The sequence below is a fragment of the Amblyomma americanum genome, chromosome 8 (genome assembly GCF_052857255.1).
Source record: "Amblyomma americanum isolate KBUSLIRL-KWMA chromosome 8, ASM5285725v1, whole genome shotgun sequence".
Taxonomy (NCBI): Eukaryota; Metazoa; Arthropoda; class Arachnida; order Ixodida; family Ixodidae; genus Amblyomma; species Amblyomma americanum.
Window position 1 is genome coordinate 58,681,809 of NC_135504.1, and position 27,245 is coordinate 58,709,053.

Below are 27,245 nucleotides of genomic sequence, written 5' to 3' on the forward strand. Positions count from 1 at the left end.
CACAAATGGTTTGTTTTGGTTGTGGCGGTTTGTTGTTGTTCCATGAAACCGCGTCAGTTTTCGCGCTTCGTGGTTAAATGTTAAAAGATGCGTTCAGCCACTGCCCAAGTGCTGCTTGTGAAGACTCACCGACCCCTTAAACGACATGGAATGTCCAAGTAGAGGTGCGCGTTCACTGTATCTTGTTCTCGAGCGTCTTGTGTTGTTCACGTTGCCGCTCAGCATAATCACAACTTTTTTTCCATCTCCCTGACCGCATTTAATGGCGGTAAGTCCTGCTTCTGCAAAAAAAAAAAAAATCATTCATTTAACGGAACACAACATACTTTCGCACCCACTGGTCCGACTTCTGGTGTATCGTGCGAACCGCATCCGCCTTAATTTTCAGCGTTTTTGTGTGTGTGTGTGTGTGTGTGTGTGTGTGTGTGTGTGTGTGTGTGTGTGTGTGTGTGTGTGTGTGTGTGTGTGTGTGTGTGTGTGTGTGTGTGTGTGTGTTTAAATTCATGCTGTAGATAGTTATTTTGCACGACAATGACGTAGGTGTCTGATTATCTTTTGCAGCGCGAAAAACAAGCTTGCCTGCCCGGTTCGAGTAAGTCTTCCCGCATTGTAGTAGTTTGTTTTCCGTCAACAACACGCGTTACTCACCGATCAAACTGATGTTCCGCAAACACCGCCTACGTCGGGAGTAGCATCGTCTGACCGCTCGCATATTTAGCATGCAGCGTCCAGGATGTGGAAATTTCGGCGTTGCAGACGCAACACTGTCGATCCATGTGAGTTTCTTGTGTTGCCTGCCGTGACTTGCTAGGTATCAAGTCACGGCAGGCAGCACGACAAACTCGCATGAATCGAAAGTGTTTGAAAATTGGTTTTCAGGAAAGGAGAAGTAATGACTCATTAACTGTCGCACATATCTCGGTGGACACCCGAACCGCGCCGTAAGGGAAGAGATAAATGAGGGAGTGAAAGAAGGAAGAGGTGCCGATGTGCCGTAGTGGAGGGCTCCGGAATAATTTAGACCACCTGGGGATCTTTAACGTGCACTGACATCGCACAGCACACGGGCGCCTTAGCGTTTTTCCTCCATAGAAACGCGGCCCCCGCGGTCGGGTTCGAACCCGCGGGTACTCCGGCTGTAGAGCGCCTTAATGACTGAGCCATCGTGGTTAGCTTATTTCATGCTCTCTTTCTATTTTAGCGTAGCTATTTTATTCTATATACTGCAGTGACTTCGCCCTGTTTCAACTGTCTGCCGTATTTTTTTTAAATTTACGGAACGGTTTTTTTCATAAACGAGTGCTCAAAATGTCAAGTAACTTTTCCGCATGTCGGACAAGTTGCCGCAGACATGCAGTGAAAACATATTACTGAAAACTTCGTTTTTGGTTGTTGCTAGAGTTGAGACCTGAAAAATTGAGATGATACTGCAAGCTTGTGCAAAGCAGATCAGCTTTTGTGGCCTTCATATTGACAGGCATAGTGGTTACAAGCTTCATTTGTTACAAAATAGCCTTGACTGATAAACCTGTCATGTGCATCAGCAATAATGGGGGTTTGGCGCTTGTGATTTTGTTATGATAGGTACGAGGCATCGCTTTAGTGAAAAAGTTTTCTGTGAAAACCACTACCTGCTTTAAAATTTCACTTTCTTTTCTTCGAAGACCACTGCACGAATGTTTTGGACGAGCCTGTTCTTATCTGTACAGAGAGATCTTGCATCTTTTACCGAGACTTTGCTACACATAGCCGTGCTTCCCTTGTTTCAGATGAATTCCATTCATGTTGTAACTTGGGTGCATTTTAAGTTACTTAGCTAATGCAGTAAACTACTCCTCATAACAGCGATCTTATTGGCACCACATATGGGTCGACATAGCCAAAAAGGTTGGTTTTGTCATATAATTTTATCCCTGGTTTCCCTAGTCAGTTGCTGTTAAAAGAATGATTGCATGGTCCGTCGAGTTCCTCTTTCCTTTGCTCATGAAAAGTATGTTACAGTCTCACAATTGTCGTGACACCTTTTACGCGGTTATATGCAGATGTGTAGAAAATCAATACAAAGTGCTCCAGGTAGGTTTTAAAACAAACTAAAGTTAGATTTCTCTGGGTCTGCGTGACTACATTAGGGGAGGGGGGATGGTGTTCTGAATAAAGATGTCAAATGGCAAAGTGTATTTTATGCGTTTCTTATCTGTGACGATGCATGCTTTTACTATTTTTTCCTTCAGACACTTTGACCTTCAAGACAAATCCACTGATGCCTCAGATGCAGCCGACGAAGAAAATGAAAACAGTGCAAGTCTTGACACCAAACCCACCCGTGAGTAGTTGATGAAATTTATGCATCTTGATGCACCAGGAAGGGGCATGTAGCATGCACTGGTGGTCCAGCACTGCTGGCAAAGTTCACTAGTTGAATAATTCACGATTCTTGAAATTTTCGCTTCCTTTGGTGTCAGGTGGTTGGATGCACAATAGCACTCCATTTTTAGCCTCCCTCACTAGAAGTGTGCCATTTAAATGATGCTCACGCTCATATACATTATATATGACGTTTTTAAATATATTTTTAAGGAGTAGAGATCTACCCCGAGTTTTAAAGTTATTTTGTTTCTTTTCCCAAACGATAGTGGTATGCAGAGCCTTGGGAAAGACAGAATTGGAGTAGATACGGCCCTGTGTGCTCTAATAAATTACTTAATTTAGTAGAGCACTTATTTCACCATGTCAGTTCTGATCTCAGAAGATAGTTCCTAAAACTACCACAAGTGACGTGGCTCACATAACGGTGGTTCATTCTCTGCTCCTTTGTCTCCTGTGCCATATGCAGTTTCAGAATGCTCCAAAACTGCCAAAATACAACAAAAACTCAGCTGGTTTACAAAATGATATTGTGCATCATAGTAGATAGTTTTCATTGATGTCATAGTGACTGGCATCTTTGGGTTCAGAAAGCACAGCAAAAGCCTGGGAATTTTGCTATTTCACTTATTGCCAGCCAGTTCCTATGTGTGCTTAGTGGAAGCTAGCCACACTACCTAAAAAACATGCCCGTGATGTCATGTGAAAACTATAAGCTAATCAATGCAATCCATGCTTTCAGCCAGCCAATTTTATGACAGAAGAATATCCGTCCCAACTGATTTTGGCAGATGTATTATTCTGCGTGCTTGTCAGCTTGAATTGAAGCCACCACTGCAGGTTGTGTAGACTAAGCTGTGAGTAAAGCATAGACATTGAGAATATTTAAATTTTCAAATACAAATCTTATGCAGATATGAAAAAAAAAGGCTTTTGAATATTGAATGTCTGTTCAGTACAGAAAAATTTTTAAATAGAACGGCTACATGTTGCTGCCATTATTTTTTCAAAACAGTGCATGGTCTTTGAAACTGAAATTATATAAAGCTAGATTGCCTCACCACTGTACAAAAAAAAAAGCGTGTCATGCACAGAATTGTACACTAGTTGATCATGCAGCATCACAGAATGCAACCTGTAGTGTGGTCATGCAAAATGATTGACAAAATGAAATCCATGAATTGACATGACTACAGTGGGATATAACTTAAAAAAAAAAAAAAGAAACAATGGTTGGTAACAGTGGGTCACGGCCCGCCAGGTCCTGTATTACTCCACTGACAAGTGCTACAGTAAACAAGATCAGCTTTTTAATGTTTGACTATATCAGACAAGCCAAAGGCATCAAAATTCTTGAGCTTATAATTTCATCTTGCGATAAGTTCGATTAGTCACAAAAAACCTTTAGCAATGGATAACCTTTTTTGCTGCGGAGGCTTCACTGCCGACTTGTATCGTGTCTGACAGTAGCAACTAAAAGCAACATGATGGGTAGCAATACCTCATTAATGTTTGCTTCAAGGGACTGGAAGAAATGTCCAAATGATCCGAAGTCGACTTGTTAGATTTTCTACCCCCCCCCCCCCCCCCCCCCCCCCCACGCCCAGAAAAAAAGAAAGAAACACAGCAAATGCGGTGAAGCCTTGTGAGGAGGCTCCATTGCACAAACAGCGAACTGCCCATGACAATAACGCAATTTCGGCGTGCTGGAAGAAAATCGCCGTCTAAGCGAGGGTAACAGACACTGGCATCAGAACGGCGACCGAGGCAGATTCTAAAAAGAAATAACATGGCGACGCGCCACTCGGTGTTAAGGTGGTACGCAGCAGGGTTCAGATGGCTGGCCAATGTGCGGCCGAGAGCTGCCACCGCCGTCGCGGGCTGACCGTGAATCTCATAAACCAAAACTATGCGCAGCTAGGCTGTTTATTGGCCCAGCGGCAGGGGCCCTCCTGTCGTCGTCACGCCTGCCCTTTTGCACATGTTGGAGACATGCACTGCAAGTGGGCCTGTTCGCATATCACAGTTGACCTAAACGAGATAGCGGAGCTCAAGCTCAGTGAGTTGTGTGAGGGCGACAAGTATGAAACGCATTATGAAATGATCAAACAAGAAACCATACGCTTTTGCGTTCATTGCGACTGTTCAAAGCGGGTGGTTGGCCGTCTTGTTCTCATCATATGTGAGAGAGAGAGGGTTTATTGACGGGAAAGGCAGAGAGGTTGGCCTGAAAAATAAATAGCTGACCTGCTACTCTGCATTGAGGAACGGGAAGAGGAGAAGAAAGAGGGTCACGGCGGGGGATGATGATGGGAGAAGGCAGATGAAAAAGACAAACAAAAAACAAGGCACGCGTTCTAACATCACAAACGCAAGGCAAGGCCCATGTCGCTTAAAAAAGGTGAGAGCACTCGTGTTGCCTGTACAGTTTTCGAACTATCTGGCCAAGCCTTGAGGATCAAATCCTCCGAGAGGGGCCTTGTGTCAGAAGACTTCAAAGCAGATGCTAGCATGAGTTTGTCTCGTGCATATGCTGGGCAGGCCACTAAAACATGTTTGACAGTCTCTAGCACGCCACATGTGGTGCAGTCCGGGGAGTCCGCTTGTTTAATTAAGTGCAAGTACTTGCGCATGAAGGCGACATTTAAACGTGATCTATCGATTATGCATGCAATAGGGCGTCGTATTCCATGAGGAACGGAAAAGATCATCGCCGGATCTAGCCGTTTAAGGCGGATGTGTCGAGTGTCTGGCAGGGCCCATTACCTAGCCGTCGCACTCCTCATTGATTCCGAAAGGAGACAAGTGGTGTCCGGTCTAGAGAACGGCACGGCTGTGCGCAAGAGCCACTGCTGACGGCACTCCTTGCTTCAGCATTGGCGGTCTCATTCCTATAGAGTCCGCAGTGTCCACAGATCCATTGGAACACTATACGGTGGCTTTTTTCCTGAGCAAATGACAGGAGTCTAATGATATCAAGAGCCAGAGCTTGGTAGGTGGTGTGGCGTAGGAAGCATTCCAAAATTCGTAGCGCAGGCTTAGAGTCAGTGAAAATGCACCACTTCTGAGGCGGTTCTCCGCAGATGTGGTGAATCGCTTCCCGAAGGCCCGCAAGCTCTGCAGCGGTTGAAGTAGACTTGTGTCCTAAAATTAATCGCCAGGTCGTCTGCTGGGCGAGGATTACCAAAGCTGCTGTTGATGCCTTTGGTGACGCAGATCCATCCGTGTATAGGTGCACACAGTTTTGGTATTGTGACCAGATGTAGGCAAGAGCAAGTTGCTTCAGTCCGCTAACTGGCATCACAGATTTCTGTATTATGCCAGGGACATGCAGGCATACTGAAGGTTGAGCCATCACCCATGGTGGCTGCAAGGGATGATGCGGCAGGGCGTAGTCTGATGGCAATTCGGATTGATGGAAGCGCAGTGCACGTGCAAAACTGCTGTCTGATCGCTCATCAAAAATCTTCGTCAGAGCGTGACAGCAGTGCCGTGTAAGCGCGCGTAAATATACACGAAGTGGTTCGTGTGACAGGTAGATCGATATTGGGCACGCACGAGTTTCCTCAATCGTGCCTTTGTTCGAGGCACAACGTGGTAATCCGAGGCATATCTTGAGCGCCTGTGCTTGAACACTTTCTAATGTGCGCAAGCAGGAAATGCTCATGGTAGAGAGCACAGGAAGGCTGTAACGAATGTAGCCTTTAAAGAGAGTATAGTAAAGTTTTAGCAAGGAGCACTCCATTGGGCCCCATTTAATGCCTGCTACGAAGCGAAGGACATGGCAAAAAAGAATGAGTCTTTTCTTTAGCATATTTATATGCCTCGAGCATGAGAGATTGTGGTCAATGATAATGCCCAAAAATCAGTGGTGGGAGACATATGGTATTGCAACCCCTTGAAGTGTTACTGCGTATCGGCAGACAGACTTGCGCGTGAATGCGACCATAGCACATTTTTCAGCTGCTAATGCAAACCCTGACGCCGTAGGTACCTTGAAGTAGATGACACGGCACGTTGTAATCTCACGCGCATTTGCGGACGTGTCGAACCTGAAGCCCAGATGCAGATATCATCAGCATAGGCACTGATGTGAATGTGGGTGGGAAGTTCACTCATCAGTCCGATCAACGCCACGTTAAATAGGGTTGGGTTGAGAATTCCTCCCTGAGGAACTCCACGGCAGACCTGATGACGGGTAGTCCCTCCATCAGGCGTAGACATGTAAACGGACCGGCCATTGAGGTAGCTCACAATCCACCAGTACATCCGGCCGCCAACGCCTATGCCGTCAAGGGCATCAAGGATGGCGTCATGAAGTACATTATCGTAGGCCCCTTTGATGTCCAAGAAGACAGCAGCGACGAGTCGGCAACTACGTTTTTATGTTCCACTCTCGATATGAGGTCGATTATGCTGTCATTCGAAGAACATCCCCGCCGGAACCCGGTCATCATGTCCGGATAGAGAGAGCATTCTGCTCATCATATCCATCTCCATCGCTTATCACACGGACCGGTCATATTGGGCTTTTCCACATATCACATATGATGAGATATGTGGGAAAGCCCAATATGGCCGGTCCGTGTGATAAGCGATGGAGAAAAAACAAAATGAAGGTGCTTTGTACTGTTTTCCTTATACGCTAAACTGGACCTTCGAATAATTTGCCCATGTATTGTGTTTTTGCCAGGGTTAAATTTATGAAAGCTGGCGGTGATCGATCGCTGATGATTATTTGAACATTTTTGAATACTAATGTCTAGAATCGAATATGAACTGCATAACAAACATATTTGATTTCTATAACAAATTTCACATTTTCGAACGCCCCCAGTGAAGAGAAAAAAAAAATGCCGTCTATTATGCAGAAACTGCAGCTTCTGAAATGCACATGGACACTCACGGTGGCAAGTTTCCCTGCAAGACGTGCGGGCGTCGTTTCGACTCCAGGCTGAAGAGGACGAAGCACCAATTCATACATACAGGTTAGACTCTTCCTCCTTGGATGACGCACCGAGCGTGGATTAAACAAGAACCGGAGTCAGCGGGTGTTACCGCCATTCTACGGGCTGTAATTAGCATGTCTTTCTATACTCCGTTTCATACATCAGGTGCAACGCTGTGTAAGGTATGGAAGTAGTCCGCATGAAATGAATGGAGGTGTGTTACTCTGCACTTGTTCTGTGGCTCAGTGGTCTAAGGCACAAGAAAGCGACAGCATGTTGTAAACAACAAGAGCGCATTTTATCAAACCTGTGACAAATCTATCATGTAATAAGCCTGCAGGCAGAGCATTTATTATTTTTTGCTCACCACAAGGAACACACTACTTTTTGATTGCTGATTTAGGCAAAGCAAACAAGAGTGCTAGCTCTGAAAGCGTTGCACCTGGTGTATGAAACGGAGTATAGCTTGTGTTGAGCACTTTAGCATAGACAATTCATTTGATGTGGTAAATTTTAATCTCGTTGGCTACATGCATCTGCACCATTGATAATGACTGCCACTGAAATCTGCCAACACTTTGCAGCTTAAGGAAAATGAAATTTGCAAAATACAGGGACCAAAGAATTGAAGAAATGATGCCGCAAGCACAGACTGCCAGCAGTTAATTTAATCATAGGAACAAAGCCACAGGCAGATATGCAGAAAAAAAATATAATGTTCAGGGTGGTTGGTACAACTGCATATAATTAATGCAACAGTGCAACAGATGCGGGCACAACACAAGGCACTGACTCATAACCGAGCTCTATTGACATAAGGAAGAATACACAGTAAAAATGCACATGCACCTACATCATGCTGACAAAAGGAAGGAGGCCAAGAACCAAACTTATTATCCAAATAACGGAACTTTTACTCATAAAGAATTTATGGCTAGCTTGCACATGTCACTTTTTTTTGTGACAAAAGAAATGCTTGCACTAATCACTGAGAAACCTTTTCCCTGTGCCAACAGAGATTATTTTTGTCTGCAAAGATTGGCCTACACCTACACGTATTAACAGGAGCTGCCGTGTGCGAATATATCGGCGCCAAATGTATGTGTGTGGCTAACCTCAACTATTCTGAATGAAAAAGACACCATATAGTACACAACATAGAGTAAACAGGAAACAAATCTGGAGTGTCTACTGTGCAACATGCAACATTATGGTGACATAAATCCTTGGTTCTTTTAGTAACAGCAGCACACACACGGCTTATTTTCAAGGGCGCTGAAAACTCTGCTCTACTTGTTAATTAATTCGGTGTTACTTTATTGTCATAGGTGCGTGGTGTTAATGTTTCTTCTCACAGACTGAGTTACTCAGTCTGTGTTTTGCAATGCAACTGCAGATTGTTCGTGAATGATCGCGACAGTGCGCATGAATTTTCGCAGTGATTAAGAGTGTTCTTGACAATGCAGTCTTTTTAGAAAGAAAGTTCTGCATTATGTTCAAATAGAACAGTGTTCATTCTGGTTCCAACAAATGCAATGTATGCATGTTGCTGTTGCTGCCACTGCATTGCTTTCTTTCCTTTTTTTTTTGTGAACACTCGGTGGCTTTCGCGTTCTCCGATTCCAAGGAGGTGGGTTCGATCCTGGCCGTGGCGGCCATATTTCGATGGAGGTGAAATACAAAAACACCCTTTTGTTATGTGATGTCAGCGCATATCGCAGAATGCCAGGTTATCTAAATTAATCTGGTGCCCTCCACTACAGCATCCTTCACGGCCCATGTGTTGCCTCAGGGCTTTGAACCTCACAGTTTACTGTGGGCACACTACTTTGCTCAAATTAACAGTTGTATCAAGTTCTGTGCTCCAGTACATCCTTCCTCTTTGTCCGCTTTCCTTTCCGTCATCACTGTCACGTGGCGATACTGATTTCTGGCCATGAAGTGGCAAGAATGGGTTCATGCTGTTGCGTTTTTGTACCTCAAATGTGTGTTTGCTATTGCCACTGGAGGGTAGACAGCTTCCTAAGCCACAAGCACTGGCATGCAAAGCTAAGATGCTCCGAATTGTTTTTCTTGCAAGAATTCTGGTACCAGCCATATGACCTGCGCTGCGGGCGAATGGTATTTGGCTTGGCCCACTAAACCTCACTGAGAAACTGGTAATAGCGAGAATGTCACGCGACGGTGGCAGAATTAAGTTATTGAAACATGCTGCTGCTCTGCCTGGTCTTGGTGGCATAACAGCCCAGTTACAGTTACGCCCTTATAATGCTCATATTATATATAGAGTTATGAGGCCGGTACCAGTCAATGGCATTGTGAGCATTGCATGCATCACCGACATGTCTTGACAGGGGCTGCGGGTGCCATCTCACCGTTGGAGTGTGCTGAGTGCCACAGGACATTCTCTAGCAGACTCACGTTAGCTGAACATCAGGCAAGTAAAATAGCCCATAATTTGGCATTCATATACTATACTCCATCCCTGTAGTTTCTCGCAGCACTACCAAAGCTGTGATGAGTGCGCAGGAAATGTTCTGATGCTGCGGAATGTAGTGCCAGTATAAAATAAGCATACAGGCATATGGGGTAGCCTGCTTTAAAGTGTGCATGCGCCAAAAGCTATTTCATATCGAGACTTAACGTACACTGGCGTTACGTGCGCTATTTCCCCGAGTTTTGCGTACGTTCTCTAAAACATCATTTACAAAATGGCTGCACTTTTCGAAGCAGGACCTCTCGCCTCATACTGAATTTGTCATTGTTGCTGCCATTTTCAGTACGTTCACTGGTAATAAATTGGACACCTGGTTTTCGCTTCGTCTAATGTCGCCTATAATAAAGCGTATGAACGACAGATTCGCTTTATTTTTTATTTAGACTGACAATTCTGCCGCTTTTAACCCTAAAGGGAAGCGTCAATTTGTTGACAAAAATGCTTTTCGTTCTAACCGCCAAATGATGCCACTAGGCTGACCTTATCGTTCTGTCTCCGTTTGCATGCGCTGAACTAAAGGTACGAATGTGACCAATGGTGTAACGTCATGCAAAATGCTTGCGTTTAGCGTACGTAAGCGTGCATAGAAGGATGGTGTGTAGACGGCATCGACTGATACTGTTTTCTAACCATATCAGTGTACTCTGCGAGCAGACGACACGCAGATGGCTAGGCGTGTGAAAAATAAAGAAGCACCAACCAAAAAAGGTGTAGTCAAGACGACAGAGAAGTTTTGACTTCCACACAGAAGCCTTGTTCCCTACACCTTTTTTGGTCGACGCTTCTTTATTTTTCTCGTGTTCACCCGACCAGACGAGATTTCGTCAAACCTTAGATTTAGGATGGCTAGGCGCAGAAGAACACGTCTAATGCTCTCTCCCGATTGGCTGAGAAGGTCTCTGCCTTTGGTAGTGCTGCAAGTTAGTTATAGGATGGAGTATAATCCAGTGTCGATCTCACAGCAAGGCCTTGAGATGTATCGACGAAGTCTTGCAGTCAGAGCTGTATGTGGGGGCATACAGCTATCCTGGGTGAAAGGCATTGGCACATTAGATGTCGTGGTAGAAAATTCCCGCTCTCACCTGAGCCCATATCCTAGAAGCGTCCACTTTGGTCTGCGCCGATTGGTGAGCAATAGCTGCGCAATGACAGAAAAGCGGTTCTAATTTGTTACGTCATCGTGGCAGGAACTGCACCTGTCAGAGAATCAGTGATTGCAGTGCAAAACTGAATATCTACAAAACCTGTGTGATAACTATCACAGCTTATGTGAAAGTGTTTGAAAGCAGGAACAGGCAGCCGTGTTAAATTTAAAAGCGGTGGGAGCTTCTACGCAACTAGCACGATCCGGGGTTGCCACAGCGACGTTTGGCATTTTTTTGGAGCAACGAAACGTGCCCAGTTTAAGCCACGCCCATTTGTACATGGCCCTGCTGGCCAAAGATCATTGTTATCCACGGAAAGTTGTTTGAGTGGACCGGGGAGATTATGTGCCCAGGCTGCATAGTCACGGGATCCAGGTAGGCCTTGCTGTTGGCATTCTTTTGGATATCTTGAGTAGGAATGGTTGTCAGAAAAGGAAAAACGCAATAACTGCATTACTCATTACGGGTGTCCGAGCCCTGCCCTGATGGAAAGGGTGGAGGAAAGGCTTAAAGAGGTAGAAACGCCAATTTTTTTGTAATGTGTTTTTGCTTTGCATAAGACGCTAGCAAACATGAGTCATTATGCAGCTTCCGCCTGTGCTCAGTTAATAATGTATAATTTTTTCTCCTCGGCAGTTTCAGTTTCCATTTTCAGTACCCGAACGGCGGTTGCGACGTCACCAGTAGGAATGATGTATGATGTGAGTCATACAGAAACTGCAGTTACCACTGCTTTGTCATTTTAATTTCCTGCAGCTGCTATGCAAGCCTGCTTCTGGAGCCGGGATGACTCCGAATGAACTAATAGGTATTGCTGCTTTTGAATGCCTCAAGTGATCATATGTGACGTCACGACTGCCATTCGACTGCTGAAATTGAATTATAAATTATTTACCGAATGTAGGCGTACTCCATGTTTATCCATGTTATTCACATGGTTATCCATGTTTCCTAATGTCTCTAGGGTAATTCTAAAACAAAAACATGTTTTCGACACTAAGAAAAATTTGGTGTCTCTACCCATTTAAAGGTTGAAGGAGTTGTAGTAGAATGCTCTGGATTAATTTCGACCACATATTGTTCTCTAGCATGCATTGACATGCGGCTGCCTCCCAGCGGCTGCCGCAGCTGGGAGGGCGTGGTTTAAGTCTGGTCACTGTACCTTCTTCATCCCGTAGGATTTGTGGCTCGAGGTCTGATGGCTTTTTCTGTCAGTTTGAACTGTTCTGGTGACCTTGTCGTGGTGTTTCACTCTGCAGGCATGGCACGAGGGTAGGATGCTTTACTCCTGCCCCACCTGTGGCCAGCAGTTTCGACAAAACACTGGTCTGTGGCGCCATCTGAGGACACACGACCCAAATGCCCCAAGGCGGCGCTACCCATGCCCTCGGTGCAGCAGGGAGTTCGCTCGGCTCGACTACCTCAAGGAGCACCTGGCAGCTCACGATGAACGACACAAGGGCCGCTTCGTTTGCGACGTTTGCGAGCGCAGCTTCTTTCAAAGCTCGGACCTCAATCGCCACCGGCTGACGCATAGCAGTGAGCGGCGGCAGTTTGAATGCAGCGTCTGCAAGCGGTTGTTTTCGAATGCCTCGAGCCGAAAGCGTCACGAGAAAGAGCACGACCCAGCGCAGAGAATGGCCTGTCCAGATTGTGGAGCGACATTTAAGCGTCCGTGCCAGCTGAAGGAACATGTGGTGAAGAACCACGGCGACGCAGCACTCTTGAAATTGCGTGCACAAAAGAAAAGGATTGGCAGAACTGCGGATTCCCCTGGAGCTGAGAGGAAGAAATCTAACAAGTCTGCCGTGCAAAATCACTGTGACACTTTACCACAGAAGAACAGCCGCGGTAGCACCGGCACCGCGAGGGGCCAGCCTGGAAGTAGTGGTGACAACCTCTTGAAAGAGCGGTTAGCCGCTCGTGTTGGCGCAGTCTCTGCTGGTGGCATGCAGGCTTGTGGCAGGCTAGAGGGAGATGGAAGTACAGGTCCTCACGAGCAGCACCATTTGAACAAAGAGGGGACAATGTCAGAGCTTGGTTTTAACACTGCACTGCTAAGAAGTGAGGCTGGAGAAGTTGAAAACCTAGTTGGGCAGTTGAGAGATGGAAGCAATCCATGCGATGCCTCGCATAGACTGCAGGAAGGCAGCAGCCGGACTTGCATGGAAACGGTGGTAGTCGACCGTGGTGACATCCTTCAGCGCTCACTCAGAGGGCTGCCGGTGGATTGCATGGAAGAGGACGACTTTGGTGGCGGCGAAGTCACTACAGCCGAAACCAATTTCGTGAATCGGCCCGACTTTGGGAGCCAAGCATACTATGATTGGCTTGCGGAGTTTACATCCATCTGCAACCTTACAACACTGCCTTTGGACAATGATATGTTCACGAAGGTCACCCAGGTGCTGAAGACTATCAGTGATGCACTGGCAGTGCCATATGGTGTGCTGGCCTGTCGCGAGAACTTCAAAGTTTTGCTTAGCATCATGGAGGATCTTCAGCGAACTGTTGGAAGTCATCTGAACTTCGTGCTTGAAAATTTGCAGCCATCATAACAGATGCCAAGTTCTGCATTTGTGCATGTATTCAAAATACAGCCTGTGATGCGGGGTTCAGTCCCAGAACTTCCTTGCTGAAACGTTGAGCAGTAAGCTCTGTCGCTCTGAGGTGGTGTTGTTATTGTTGCCCCGGAAGCGATGGCACATACCCACGGTGGGAGATTGGCCAAGGTTTGGTGCAGATCCAAACAGGAGAAAAAGTCATCCAGGCTTATCTCGAGCGGCTGAGGCATTGTTGTTGTTGTTTGCCTCACAAAATGGCATTGCTCCAGCTTCTATTTAAATAGTCTTTGTCTTCTTCCGACTTGGGGTCGCGTTCTCTGGCGCCGGTCTAGTCCATTACAAGCCAATTTATTATACAACCTCTGTCCGTAAAGTTTCGAGACTGATTTATTTTCTTCTCTAGAAATGATTCTCCAAAACAAACGTTGGTGCATATGTGTAGTGCCATCTTTTCGGGCTAACCTGAGCTATTTATTTTAATTGCTGTGGCAGCCGCTAGATGGCTCTACATGTAGAAAAATACATTGTCACTAGTCGTCTGCGCATTCCACTGTGAATGAATGTGAGAGATAGACGTCCACCTCGAAGAGCATGTAAGCATAAAATTCTGCGTGAACTTGGCAAGACAGCCACAGACATACGAGCTCCTTCGTGACGCTTATGGCAACGAGACATTATCGCGGGCGCGAGTTTTCGAGTGGCACAAGAGGTTTGTTTCGGGGAGAACATCGTGGTGGAAGACAACACAAGGCAGGGGCGCCCTTCAACCTCATGGAATGAAAACAACATGGCTCGGATCAGGGAAATCGTACAGAAAGACCGCACCATTACAGTGCGCATGCTATCAGATGCTCTCAACATTAGTAAGACAACATGCCACCAAGTTTTGTGTGAGAACTTGGGGAACAAAAGCGCACTGCCAGACTTGTGCCGCACTCCCTCACACAGGCCACGCGGGCATCAGTGAGCGCTGATTTGCTCTGCGAGGCAGAGAAGGATGCTGCATTCGTTGACAGCATCATTGCTGAAGACGAACTATGGTGTTTTCAATACGATCCTCAAAGAGGTAGAGCGCCGAATGGCAATGCACAAGCTCTCCGGTGTCGAGAAACGTGCGGCGACAGAAGACCAAAACAAAGACGATACTGATAGTTTTTTTCGATGCCAGAGGTGTCATGCACCAAGAGTTCGTCCCACAAGGGCAGACGGTGAATCAGGAGTTGTATATCCGCGTGCTCCAACACATGCGTGATGCAGTGCGACGCTGTCATCCCTACTTATGGGCATCTGGACTACGGAGCCTTCTCCACGATAACGCAAGGCCGCACACTGCTCTCAGCATGACAAATTTCTCACCAAGCATAGCATTACTGTACTTCCCCATCCGCCACCTCGCCTGACCTCTTCCCATGCAATTTTTTCCTGTTTCCTCGTGTGAAGAGGGCCCTAAAAGGTCGCTGGATGGGGAGCGTGGAGTCCATTCAAGACGCCATGACAAAGGAGCTGACAGCCCTACCAAAAGAAGTGTTTTCCAACTGTTTCCAAGACCCCAAGAAGCATTGGAAGCTGTGTATAGACTGCAAGGGAGACTTTTTAAATGGACTCAGTCTCGGAACTTTACGGACAAAGGTTGTAGGTGGATGCAATGAAGCTCTGCCCACATTCATGACCACCACACACTTGTTTCTCTAGGACAAGGAAATAGTTCATTGTTAAAAGTTTTCTTGTTGCAAAAAAAAAAGGCTATAATAACAAAGTGAAATTGTAAGAATTTTGATGCTTCTGGCTTGTTTAATAGAGTAAGACATCGAAATGATTTGGTTCATAGCTGCGTCATGCAAAACACTGCTGTCAAGGGGCTATTGCTCACTGCTTTTTTAAAGGACTATAGACATCTAATTTTAGTTGCGTGCTTTCTTCTTCCAAGTGATGCATTAGACACTGGAATGAATGGACCACCACGTGGTATTTCGCTAGGACCGTTAAATAATTTATAATTGAATTTCTTCTCTCGCGCTGTTTCGGTTTCATTAAACGAAAGATGGCTGTGATGTGTAGTTCACACCTAGGTCACGTGAGGCACAACAAATCTGCAGTATAAATGCTGATACATAGTTTTAATTCACTACAATACTTAAACCATCCTGCTTCAAGACGTGGAATGACAACAAATGACGTATCGGTAGTTATATTGCCGCTTTTTTCGTGCCTCGCACGACAAGTATGAATTGCATGTCAAAGCCATCGTTCGGCTGATAAAACCGAAAGTCTCAAAAAGAAACTAAATTATAAATTATTTAGCGATCATAGGCGACTACCTTGAGGTTATCCATGTATTCCAATGCAAGACTCATTATTTCAAACAAGAAAATCGCAAACAGAAATTTGGTGTCTGTCGTCCTTTAAATTGTGTCCTACATACTATAGAAAAGTCATTCACTGCATTCTGTTTCCTTATCAAAGCGTGTGTTTGTGATCATAACCATTCGCTTGTTGTCTGAAGTGCTTGCAAGGATTTTTTAAGCAACTTTAAGGTTGAACTGTGCCTTTGTCACGGATTTTGGATGATAAAAATTCGATTTTGTTGTGGACCCTGCACAATGCTTTTAGTGACATTTAGCATACCTCAGTGCAGGCGCACGCTGTCAGTGCACCGACAAGATGAGCGTCAGGGGCTGTGTCAAGCCAACAGAGCAGACAATGCTGTAACCAACGTGCATTCACAATGCCTGTAATTTGTGAAGTTTCATCATCATCAGCCCAACTACCGTCACTGCAGGACAAAGGTCTCTCCAGTTAACCCTGTCCCGAGCGCGCTGAATTGGCGAGCCCTGCCTAGCGGCCCCTGTTGTTGCCGAACACCCTTCACGGTTTGCCTTCGCCTACCTGGCGTCAACCTCGCGTTGCAATGAATCGGCTAGTTTCACGATTGGCCGCGCCTTCCTGGCGCCCAACTTGGTTTGCAGAACACCTCTTCGAGATTTGTTCTCGCCTATCTGGCATGATCCTCGCGTTACAGTGAATCTTGGCGATTCATCACCCCTGCCTGTGCTCCATTAACTTTGCAGAACACCACTTCGCTATCCTTCGCCTGCCCATGGCTCGCACCCCCCTCACATTTCAGGTGAATTTGCTTCTTATACAGAGGTTCATCACCGCTTGCTTTGCCTCTTTCGGTGCAAGCACTGCTTTGCGATTGGTCCTTGCCTACCTGGCGTCATTGCATTACGCGTCTGCTCATTTCGCGACTGGTATCCCCTGCCCGACTCCCCACTTGCTTGCAGAACAGTGTTTCGTGATTCGTATTCGCCTACGCTGAATCATCCTCGCCTTACAACTAATCTACTCGTTTCATGATTATCACCCCTGCCTGGTACCCCGCTTACCCTGCAGAGCACCGCTTCGTGATTCATCTTTCATTCTTGACGTTCACGTCATCATGGCATTGCAAGTAATCACCCCTGCCCGGGGCCGGGCAGGGGTGATTACTTGCGAAATGACCACATTCTTACCTTGCAGAACACCTCCTCACAATTCCGTCTTCACCTGCTGGGCGTCCTTGCGTTGCAACGAATCTGCTCGTTACTCGATTGGTCACCCCTGCCTGGCGCCCTACTCGCGTTGCAGAATACTACCTTGATATTCGTCTTCACCTACCTGGCATATCCTCACGTTGCAACAAACCTGTTCGCATTGCGATTGGTCAGCCCTGCCTAGCGCCTTGCTTACTTTGCATTGCAGAGCAGCGCCTTGCAATTCGTCTTTGGCACAATGCAATGAATCTGCTTGTTTCGTGATTGGTCGCCCTGCAAACTTTGTAGAACAGCTTCGCGATTTGTCTTTGCCCTAGCTTCCTCATGTTCCAACGAATCTGCTCGTTTCCAGATTGGTCACGAAGCCCCACTTACATTGCAGAACACCATTCCGGGACTATTCTTCGCCTGGTTGGCACTCGGTCTGTTGCAGAACCCCGCATTTTGTCTCCGCCAGCCTGGTGTCTCGCTGTGTAGAATTTTCCACTTTGTTTCGTGACGTCTTTGCCTGCCTTACCCTTGATGCTTCAAAGCTACGAGGTCTACTCCAATTATAACGTCAGTGGTACAAGTGCCCTGCTGTGAGGCTCGACAGCAAAACCAGAGGGAGGACTTGCAACAGATTAGTCTTCATATCTTCACTTGGCACCATCTAGCTGTGGCTTGTGAAAAGTTTATTCTGTATGCCTTTGACAAATTACGTGCTGCTGCAAGCACTAGCCAAATCACCTCGGTTCCTACACTTGAAACTCGGTACTAGCATTGTGCAGACTCCGGAACATTCTTTGCACCTGCACAATCTCAAAGTTGGCCATCTTTAAAATAAGCCACTGCTGTGTACATTTGTACCCTTTGTTGTGGCTTCCATGATAGTAACTGTTTGGCAGAATTTAAGGTTTGATTCCTCAGTTCCAGATGTGTGTGCGTGCCTAAATGCTTGGCCTCGGGCTGAGCCATGTGGACCTCATTTGCAGATCTTTGCACAGGAAAATAATGCAGTTGGTTCACCACGGAAATTTTATTTTGGCATCAATACCACTGGTGATATAAAGAGGTTACAGGTGGCAGCAAATTGTCCACGTGGCTGCCATTTATGACAAATCTTTGAATATGACAAAGATGAATCTAGGGGGCATATTGCAATACATATTTTCACTTTTTGAATGCAAAGTTTAAGGTACTGGTGGCGACACATTGAAATAAAAATCTATGCGGGCAACGCATAAAGAACATGTGGTCACTAAGTGAAAAGATGGAACAAAGGCGGTGATGAACTGATGGCCCATACAGTGAGAGATGCGAAAGCCAAGTTGTGTGAGCTGGTGGGTTTTAGTGGCACGACAATTTTTATGGTTCTGACCAACAATGATAACTCTCGGCTGAGCTAGAGCTCACCAGCCTAGCAAAGAAACGGTGGCATTCTCCCGAGCTTAGAAGTTCAAAAGTAAAACTATACGCAAAGAAAATACAGTAATTACAGTTGCTGTTCAAAAGCAATAAACTGCACCTGCCATGCCCATGCATGCATGCATACAGCAGAACACAAGCTTAATTGACATATGCTGCAAATGTACTCAAATAATAATAAAAAACAATGCTGAAAACAGTAGAGAGATGATTTTATGCCATGAAAAATTTCTGAACTAGGTACAACTTGCCAACACAAAAAACGACTGAACAAGCAAACCTCTGGCCTAGTTCACAACCAGCTTATAAATGTATTGTCACCGAGTCGAGCAAGTAATGTGAAGCTTCAGGCTGAAGCAACGCGAACTTCAGACATGCCATTCATGGCAGACGAGGCATAGAAGGTAAAAAAGAAGCCTTTGCAGCACTAATTTAAAACGGTTATAAATGCGAAAACACGCCTCTTATCCTGAATCTTGCAGCATCCAAGGTAAACTGTCGCTAACAAGAGCAATTAGTTGCAGCACTTCCAGCAACAGTGAACGGCCGACCGGCACTCTTGCCTTGGTGAAAAAACCCCAACGGGTGCTTCAATCAGGGTTTCATAATTCCCTTGCCAACTTAATCCATACAAATATTCAGCTTGCAGTCCATGCACTACTACATAAATAAGAGAAAGCAAAAACGCTATAGTGGAATGCAAGGAATTATGGGCAACAGGTTTTTTGTGTGCAGTTTGTTTCGAGGAATAAAGTAGATGCTGCAAAGTAGCATTCACAAGAAATGGAAAGCAGCAACAACTTAGCTACATTGCTCAACCAAGGCAGGGAGTACAGCGGTGACAAGGCTGTCTGAGCACTTCGGCACAGATGCTCCTGTGATTGCTGCAACATTCGAAAGGCTGTTTTACCCTCCCCTACTGGTGCAAATTGCCAATGTTACAATGTTACAGTCTAAGTTGTCCCTCACAAAGCATTGACCCTATACAGGAGTCACAGGACTGAAGTTGTACTCTGCAGTCCAAGTTCCCTAAAAAGATAAAAAAAAGGAGCTCCAGGTCAAATGGCTATCAATGCAAGGATAGCAACTTAAGAGCATCTCTCGCATGCTAATGAACATGTCTGACTTTCAAAGAACACAAGATGCATCATTAAACAACAGAAGTGCACTGTTCTCTCTGCAAATTAACAGTGTAATTATGCAAAGAATCAGAGCCACCGCGGCTCTTGCAAATTTTTCCTGTACATCTAAAAACTGGGAGGACAAAAAAATGCTGGTGGTGCCAGCACAAAGGTGTCTACCATGCGCCATTGACACCTGGTGGTGGCGGTGGAGGGGGTGGTGGGCCCAACAGTCCATGGGGAAGCTGCTGCTGCCCTGAATGCTGTTGCTGCTGCTGCGATTGCTGCTGCTGTCCACCCTGCTGCATGCCCTGCTGCTGTTGTCCCATGGGTGCCATCATGTACGACTGGCCATTGGCCATGTGCATGACGGGCATCATGTGTCCCATCTGTCCCATCATTGGCGTCATTGGGGCCATGTGTCCCATGGGTGTCATTGCCATCATTGTCCCAGTGCCGCCACCCGACATCTGTGCCATGCTCGCCGTGGGCGCAGAGTTGGTGCCTGACGACGAGTGGTGTGATGACTGGCTTGTGGTCGAAATGCCATATCCATAGTTGCTGTTGGGCAGTTCCGAGTTATTGGAGGTGGTGTAGTCATTGTTGCCTGGGTTGTAGGCATTGGCACCGGTGGCATAACGGTTGCGCCGATGGTCATCGTCATAGTCGTCGTTGCGGCGACCTCCGCCACCTGAGGTGCGCCAACGGTTGCGGCCTGCAACGAGGAGAGACAAAATCAACAGTAAAACTTAAGAGGTAAGACTAGCGGCAAAACACCTTAGCAAGCATCGGAAGCTGTACAGCAACTGATTCGCCTATCTATGCCTTTGCTAGGTTCAATAGGTTCCAAATAACCCCTAGTGCTGCAAGCAAACTATAGTAGTTCAGACTGAGGCTTATACGTATTGCTCCATTATCTCTCACCAACCACAGGGCCAGCCGACCAATTCTGGCTCGGGGCATATGCACGGAAGAGTGGCTCAGCCTACTATACTTGCATGCAACAAGAGTGCACAAATGAGAACTCTCATCTACCCTAATCCTGGATATTAGCACATAAATGTAATTTTCGCTGCATTTTTCAAAACAAGGTTATTTTTCTTCGGCTCCATGGTTTAGACAAGAGAGCCTGACACTGTTAACTTGCATGAAGCAAGCTAATTGCCCGGCTCAGCTCTATATGAATCTTTCCTCGGTAGAGCTAAATGTTTCGTTACATGCAGGAAACAGTGTGCACGTTTAACACCAGCTAAGCTTTGGCCTGCAAAATAGGCTCAGCACAAGCACAGCTACTAAACGCAGCTGCTGGTGACTGCGAAAGCGGCTGATGGTCATAGCCAGCTTTCTTAAGCAGCACTGTAAGTCTTAAGTTTGCTTAATGGTTCCAGCAGCAATTTGTTACATGCTACAACACTGCAGCATCTGATGCTACAGGTGCTTCTTTCAACCTAAAATAAGACCACTCTAATGCAGTGCAGCTGCAGTGTAAAACGTGTGTGGCAGCTACATATGGTGTAATGGTGCATGGTTATTATATGGTGCATTAGATGGTGCCGTTAACTGCTTTTTGTCGCCATTGTTGGGACCGGCAACCGAGGAAAGTAAACCCTGTTTTTGTTCCTGAAGGCATTGCGCTGGGCGAACAACTATTTACCACGTTGGCGCTTCCTAGTGGCCTGGCCTAGACATGATACCGTACTCTGAAAGATGATAGGCACAACTCACCGCCACGCCCTCCGTAAGAGCGGGACATCTCGAACATCTCATAGAGCTTGGGGTTCACCACCTGGTTGGCCTCCTTGAGTACGGAGATGAGTTCCTGGGCCTGCTTGGAGTTGCCCGGCGTGAAGAAGGTGTAGGCCGTGCCCGTCTTATTGGAGCGCGCTGTCCGACCGATGCGATGCACATAGTCTTCCGAGCAGTTGGGGTAGTCGTAGTTGATGACAAACTTGATGTCGTCCACGTCTGCCACCCAGCACGGCCAGGAAGGAGGAGAGAAAGAGGACCACAAGGGTGGGGGGTGGGAGGGGGAAGAGGTGCGAGATCAGCAACCTCCCTGATGTAGTGGCACATGCTACAGCAGCGAAGATGTGGCAGTGGTACGTAAGGCTGTTCAGAATTGTCCAGTGTACAAAGAGCTAAAGCTGCAACTTAAAAGTCTTGAGGCCAAGACCTGCGGACTGAATCCGTACAAACGGCCTACTCTGTGTAAATGCAGCTCAGTATTAGTGCCCTTGAGTTCAACAAAACAGCCCATAAAATGCACCACCATACAGGGACAATGAAAGGAAATGACAGCTTTGCATTATGAAAATAGGGTGCACTTGAGAGGGTGATATACAGAAGGAGTGTTTTTTTCTTTACTACCAAATGCTCCAATATATTTCAGTAATGTGGACGCGACTTGCAGGGACGACCAATGCTATCCGAATTTGTGGTGCTAACATAAGTGGCTATCACTGACTGGCTATTATGGCCGACTTTAGAAATAAGTGCATAGATAGTAATTTTGCCTGGGCAAGTGGCACGAGGCCTCTACCCTTTAAGGACGTGATAAACCCATTAAGAATGAGTATATGTATATAAACTTTCTTCAAGCTTATATGTTTGTCCCTATAAGAATCCAGTTTCCATATCGCACAAGAGGCTGAAAAGTGTCCACTGACAACTTACCTCAGACATTGTGCTCCTCTGAGAATTTTAAGTTATAACTCGGCAACAGCAATCTAGGACTACTGCCCAATTTTCCAGCGCATTTTTTTATCGATATCTCAGGTGACCACTGTGCAAGTTTTGTCTCTGAAAAAGTGATGATCAGCGCAGCATGGGCAGCAGCAACAAAACAATACTGGAGGCGGTCAACTTCAGCTGATGTGCTTAACGTAGCTATATAAACATGGCAGTTTCAACAAAAGCCAAGACAAACTAGTGGTCACACTTGGTTTCTCGAGCCTGAACAGCTCTAGCCACAGCAAATTACACGAATCTACTCTCAAACTATGCCGAGCAACAAAAAACGCTGTACAAAGGACTAATACTAGCTGGTGTAGCTCGAATATGCTAGCTACTTTAGTGGCATGGTGCCTCCAATGACGATTCACATCACCACATATAAGAGTTCCTCATCTGCATATCACCTCCTGCTTTATTTCACAAGTGACACTGCCACCCCTGTAATTTTTAATCTGAATTGAACTTGCCTAATATTAGGCATCAGTGTTTACAGATAAGATCATTGTAACAAGAATGCAAGGCAGTCTTGCTTTCAAACATTAGGCTACATTATATCACATTATTCTAGACATGAAGTGCCAACTGCAGGCAGTTGCTGTTCAATGATCACCAATCAATACCTTGCTGTAGCTCACTTTTACCGTAGTAAGTAAACATACGCATTCTCATTTAATGAATTATAACCTTGAGTAGTACTTCACAACAGCCGCCAAAGAAACGTTGTTCCTGGATACAGATGAATAAAAAACTATTAGTGTGAGCCTGTTTGAACCAGGAATTGGTAAGCTAAACAATGATACTGGATATAAAATTTTCACATGAAAAATTTGAGAATTTTTATAACAGCAATTCTTGTTGTGTTAGGCTTTATGGCGCATAGGCAACTAACGCCATCATGCGCCAAGCTTGAGGCATAGGAAAAATTTTCTGGATAATTTTATAGAAATGTGAAAAATCGTCGGTGGTGTAGGGTGCTTAAAAAGTTAGAACTACCTCGCGATGACAAAGGACAAAAAATTTAGAAATGAATACCATTCACACAATTCTACGATTGCTTTATTAATGACTTATGAAACAGTAACTAGAAAATAAATTTGTTTTTAAGACCACAGACATGGAAGAGGCAGCTACCTATAAATGCGCATACTTCACTTTGCAAGGTTTTCAAACAGTGGTGCTCCCTGGGCTCTGTGCCTAGCCTCAAAGAGCCCCTTCAGTTTGTACGAAAATTTTTACTAAAGGTCAAGAAAATTGTTATATACATTCATACTAATAGGGTGCCAAGAATGACAGGACAGGACTATGATACTGTGCTACGACTTTTCAACACTGACAAACACAGACGAGTTACTCTCGTCGTTCGGCAGTGCTCATTTCCATGCTTTTCGCAGCTTAGTACGCTCTCTTGTCCTGGACTAAGCAAAGGAAGTTGCCTATTACACAACTAGGGCAGAAGTCACAGCTGTGACACATACAATGCATGTGTTGGCCTACCAAGAAGGGTCCTTCCCTTTAAAGTCCATTTTTATATGACTGCAAAGACAAACATTCAGATTCACAGCAAACAGTAACACTAACATAAAGCTATAGTACTACAGTCAACGACCGAAAATTCAGACGCCTGATTTTTCGGACTTTTTCGCGGCATCGCGACATGGCCCATAGAGCCCATGTATAACAGCGCCTGAAATTTCGGACACACCGAAACTGACTGCTCAATTTTTCGGGCCTCGTTCGCACTTACCGCCAGTATCGAAGCCGCGATATAATGTGTACAGTGGAACCTCATTACTCCAAACTGCAGGAGAGATCGAAAACTTGTTCAAATAAAACGAAATTCAAGCTTAAAGGGGGCCTCTTGCGATACTAAAAGTCTGCGCGAGTCGGCACATTGCGCCCGCGTGGTTTCGATTTCGTACGGTTCTTGAATGTCTTCCGCCGCATGAACTTTTTTAAAAGCAGTCAGAGGTCACGGAACTCATCTATGCCGAGTCTTTTATTTTTAATACAGAAAGAGGTAGTAGCGAAGCGCAGGAGGAAATGGTGGTGCATTTCAAGCGAGGTCAGTGTACCCGTGACAAAAAACACACTGCAACCCTGACTTTTCTATTGTAAAACCGTAAATAACTGGCATTTCGGTGACAGGCAAGACGTCCCTCATTATACGCACCAATATACGCAAGCCACTGCAGAGTGCGTATCGCCAAATACGATGCCGATTTTGGCTCTAGTCGCTAGGCCTAATGACGGAGCCCAACGCCGACGGAGCGCTTGCTTCGGCCGCTCCTCGGTTCTTATTGTTTTGCCTTCTTCGCGTTCTCGTTCTGGGCTTATCGTACTGCGGGCGCAATGCAGCTCCCGCAGTGGCATGTTCGCTCTCCCGTCTAGACTTTGTCCCAACCCGTGCGTTCAGCCTGGACTCCATGTACGTGAAAACACGCGAACGCGACGGCGGCGGCGACGGCTGGCGTTCGCTCCGTCGCGTGTGGGCAACCTCCATGCAAGCGAAGGCGGCAGGCGACGCGAACCGCGACGTGCGCAGCGGATTCCGTGCTTTGCGCACTCAAGCTTAGAAACACGCCCGTAACCTGTTCTATCTCTTAAAATTTTGTGAGTGTGCCTCATAGTCAGGGCCAAAGGAATATTTCTCTACGGCAGCGGTGCAGCGGCAGTGGAGATAGCTAAAGGCGTGCTTGCGGAGATGAAGTCACATCACGGGTTCACGGGGGAGGTTTGCTTTCGTTCGGTGCCTGTGCACTCCGGATTAGTAAAAACACTCCCATAAACTGTCACCGCAACCTGACTGTAAGTGAGCAAACTATAATATACCACTGAGAATGCGCGCCGCGAGTGTTTCTGCACAGTTGGAGCGCAGCGGCACGGTGGATCGAGCGCCGGTACCCGCGGCTCGACACGCATCTCTCCCTGCAGTACGCCCGCTCGGGTAGCCCGCTCCAAATGCTGTTAGCCCTCCGCACCCAACAAGTAGATTGTGTTAATTATTTAAATCGTGCGGGTCTCCCTCTCAGCTACAAAACCAAATATTTTCTCGACGGTGGCGATGACCAAGACGACAGGCTGGTTTCGCGAGATGTGCCCGTGAGAAACCGTGGACAAACCGGAAACGGCTTTGGGGGGCTCTGATTGGCCAGTCGCGTGGGGGACTTCCGGGCGACGAGCGAAATTTTCTGTGGGTGCAGATCCGAGCGACACGGCAAGCGACACATGCATTTTGCTTCGCGCGACGGCGTCGCTCGTCGCTTGCCGCCGTCACCTTCGCGTGAGTTTTCGCGTACATGGAGTCCAGGCTTTCATCGGCGACATGTCGAGGGCAGCACAGCCAGGCCGAGCTCGTGAAAGCGGTCGCCACTCGTCGCCCGTGCATGTTTTGCACAACGAAATTGTCATCAGGAGCTTTAGAATGTGTGCAACCAACTGACCACTTCCTCCAGCATAATAGCATTAAGTTCATGATATTTTTTCTGGTGAAATTTGATTTTCCGGACTGCCTGATTTTTCGGTCGTTTTCGCGGTCCCTAGAGGGTCCGAAAAATCAGTCGTCAACTGTACTTTGCCAAGCAGCAAGTTATGCAAGATTCATGTTAATGCTTGAATAGGCAATGGGCCACTGCTGAGGTTGTTTATACGTCATTCCCATTAACGCAAGTTGAAAAGGGTTTAATAAGGCTGTCTTTGAGAGTGCGAACAGACAGGAGCATGGAAGCTACTTTTAAGAATGCCACCACTGCCCAACTTATGCACTACCCTACCATATAACTTTCTTCACTGAATCAGACCTAGACAGTTACAGATCGTGCTATCTGTGTTATTCTATGCATTCCAACCTTCGGAACGTTTTTTTCTTCCAGGAAACCAAGAACTGCACCAGTACTCAAGCCATGTCAGACAGCCTAGAACAGAATCCAGCTCGCTGATGAGGTGCACAACCCTTAAAATCAGTTTCTCTATTGAAAGAATGAACTTGGTAATCAGTAACCGCCGAGTAGCTACGAAACGCATTTTTTCATAGCTAAAGTTGCCTTGCAAGGATTCTCCAAGTGAGTTATCTGTAAATACGCCGATATTAAAACCTCATGGTGCCTAGTCACATACAACAGAAGTGTATGCTGGGAAAGCCTTCTCCACTGACTACACAGCCATGACTGTTGCGGCAAAACTTTCTGCTAAGTATCACAAAAGCCAAGGTCTCTGCTGGAAATTCTATCCATTTTTAAAAATTGGAGGCAAGAAACTTATGTGCCTGATATGTCGCTCCCCTCAGAGTAGTAACAACAACTATAGTAGGATAGAACTGAAGAATCAAGCAGCTATTCCCCGTCAAAGGACCCCTTTCCAGCCAATAATGTCGGCTGATTCTCATGAACCTGCGAGCGTCATAATGCAGGGATGGGACTATCACCTTTCATCAGCCACTCCCTGCACTGTCACGCTAGCAGGTTCACGAGAATTGATTGACGCCATTGGCTGGAAGCGGATCCTTTAAAGGGGAAAAGCCGCCTCCTTCTTGAGTTGTATCTGGCTACAGGGATTCCCCATTTCGAAATTCTCACCCAGGGCATTTCCCTCGTTTACAGAGTCTTTGATATGACTGCCTCACTGCGACATAAAGGGAGTAAATAATAACGCTGCCTGTATAACCAAGGAACTGGTTTGTTTACGAGATCAGTTAAGCATTAGAAGATAAATTGCCTCTCCGTAGGAACGGACGCCTCTCAAATACTGCATCCTGGGCAAATAAAACTGACACCAGCCTACCCTTCTGTCAGCACATTACGCTAGCTCTAGAACGCATTCGTGCGCTGGCCGGGTGGGCCCAGCGAGAGGCCCAGTCGTCATTACCTGTGGTTTCCTTCCGTCCTCAGCGTGCGAAGGAGGCAGTCTGGAGAATGGTGGAGAGGCACCCGCCACAGA

General features: G+C 46.3%; 2 protein-coding genes across 6 annotated transcripts in view; one reads left to right on the forward strand and one right to left on the reverse strand.

The window, feature by feature from the left end:
* On the forward strand, positions 1 to 18,263 carry LOC144101747 (uncharacterized). Of its 3 annotated transcripts, none has more exons than XM_077634882.1 (6): positions 1 to 164; positions 562 to 592; positions 2,232 to 2,323; positions 7,236 to 7,352; positions 9,668 to 9,750; positions 12,215 to 18,263. In XM_077634882.1, the coding sequence occupies exons 1-6, from the start codon at positions 146 to 148 to the stop codon at positions 13,511 to 13,513; spliced, it is 1,641 nt and encodes a 546-aa protein (XP_077491008.1). In that variant the 5' UTR covers positions 1 to 145; the 3' UTR covers positions 13,514 to 18,263. The 3 variants fall into 3 exon arrangements, with proteins under 3 accessions (XP_077491008.1, XP_077491010.1, XP_077491009.1); XM_077634883.1 differs by having other exon boundaries at positions 148 to 268; positions 12,215 to 16,334; XM_077634884.1 differs by lacking the exon at positions 562 to 592 and having other exon boundaries at positions 12,215 to 16,334.
* The window catches only part of LOC144101746 (putative ATP-dependent RNA helicase DDX5), a 23,577-nt gene continuing 14,383 nt past the window's right edge, over positions 18,052 to 27,245 (reverse strand). For all 3 annotated transcript variants that reach the window (XM_077634879.1, XM_077634880.1, XM_077634881.1), the window contains exons 11-12: positions 21,306 to 21,545; positions 18,052 to 20,295 (exon numbers count right to left, since the gene is read on the reverse strand). In XM_077634879.1, the coding sequence (XP_077491005.1) occupies positions 19,757 to 20,295; positions 21,306 to 21,545 (779 nt within the window). In that variant the 3' untranslated portion in view covers positions 18,052 to 19,756. The remainder of the gene's footprint in view (positions 20,296 to 21,305; positions 21,546 to 27,245) is intronic.

Excerpts from the sequence above, each read along its gene's own strand:
- LOC144101747 (XM_077634882.1), top strand. Across the intron at positions 7,353-9,667 it reads GCACCAATTCATACATACAG|GGGCTGCGGGTGCCATCTCA; the intron begins GTTAGACTCTTC and ends ATGTCTTGACAG. Across the intron at positions 9,751-12,214 it reads TCACGTTAGCTGAACATCAG|GCATGGCACGAGGGTAGGAT; the intron begins GCAAGTAAAATA and ends TTCACTCTGCAG.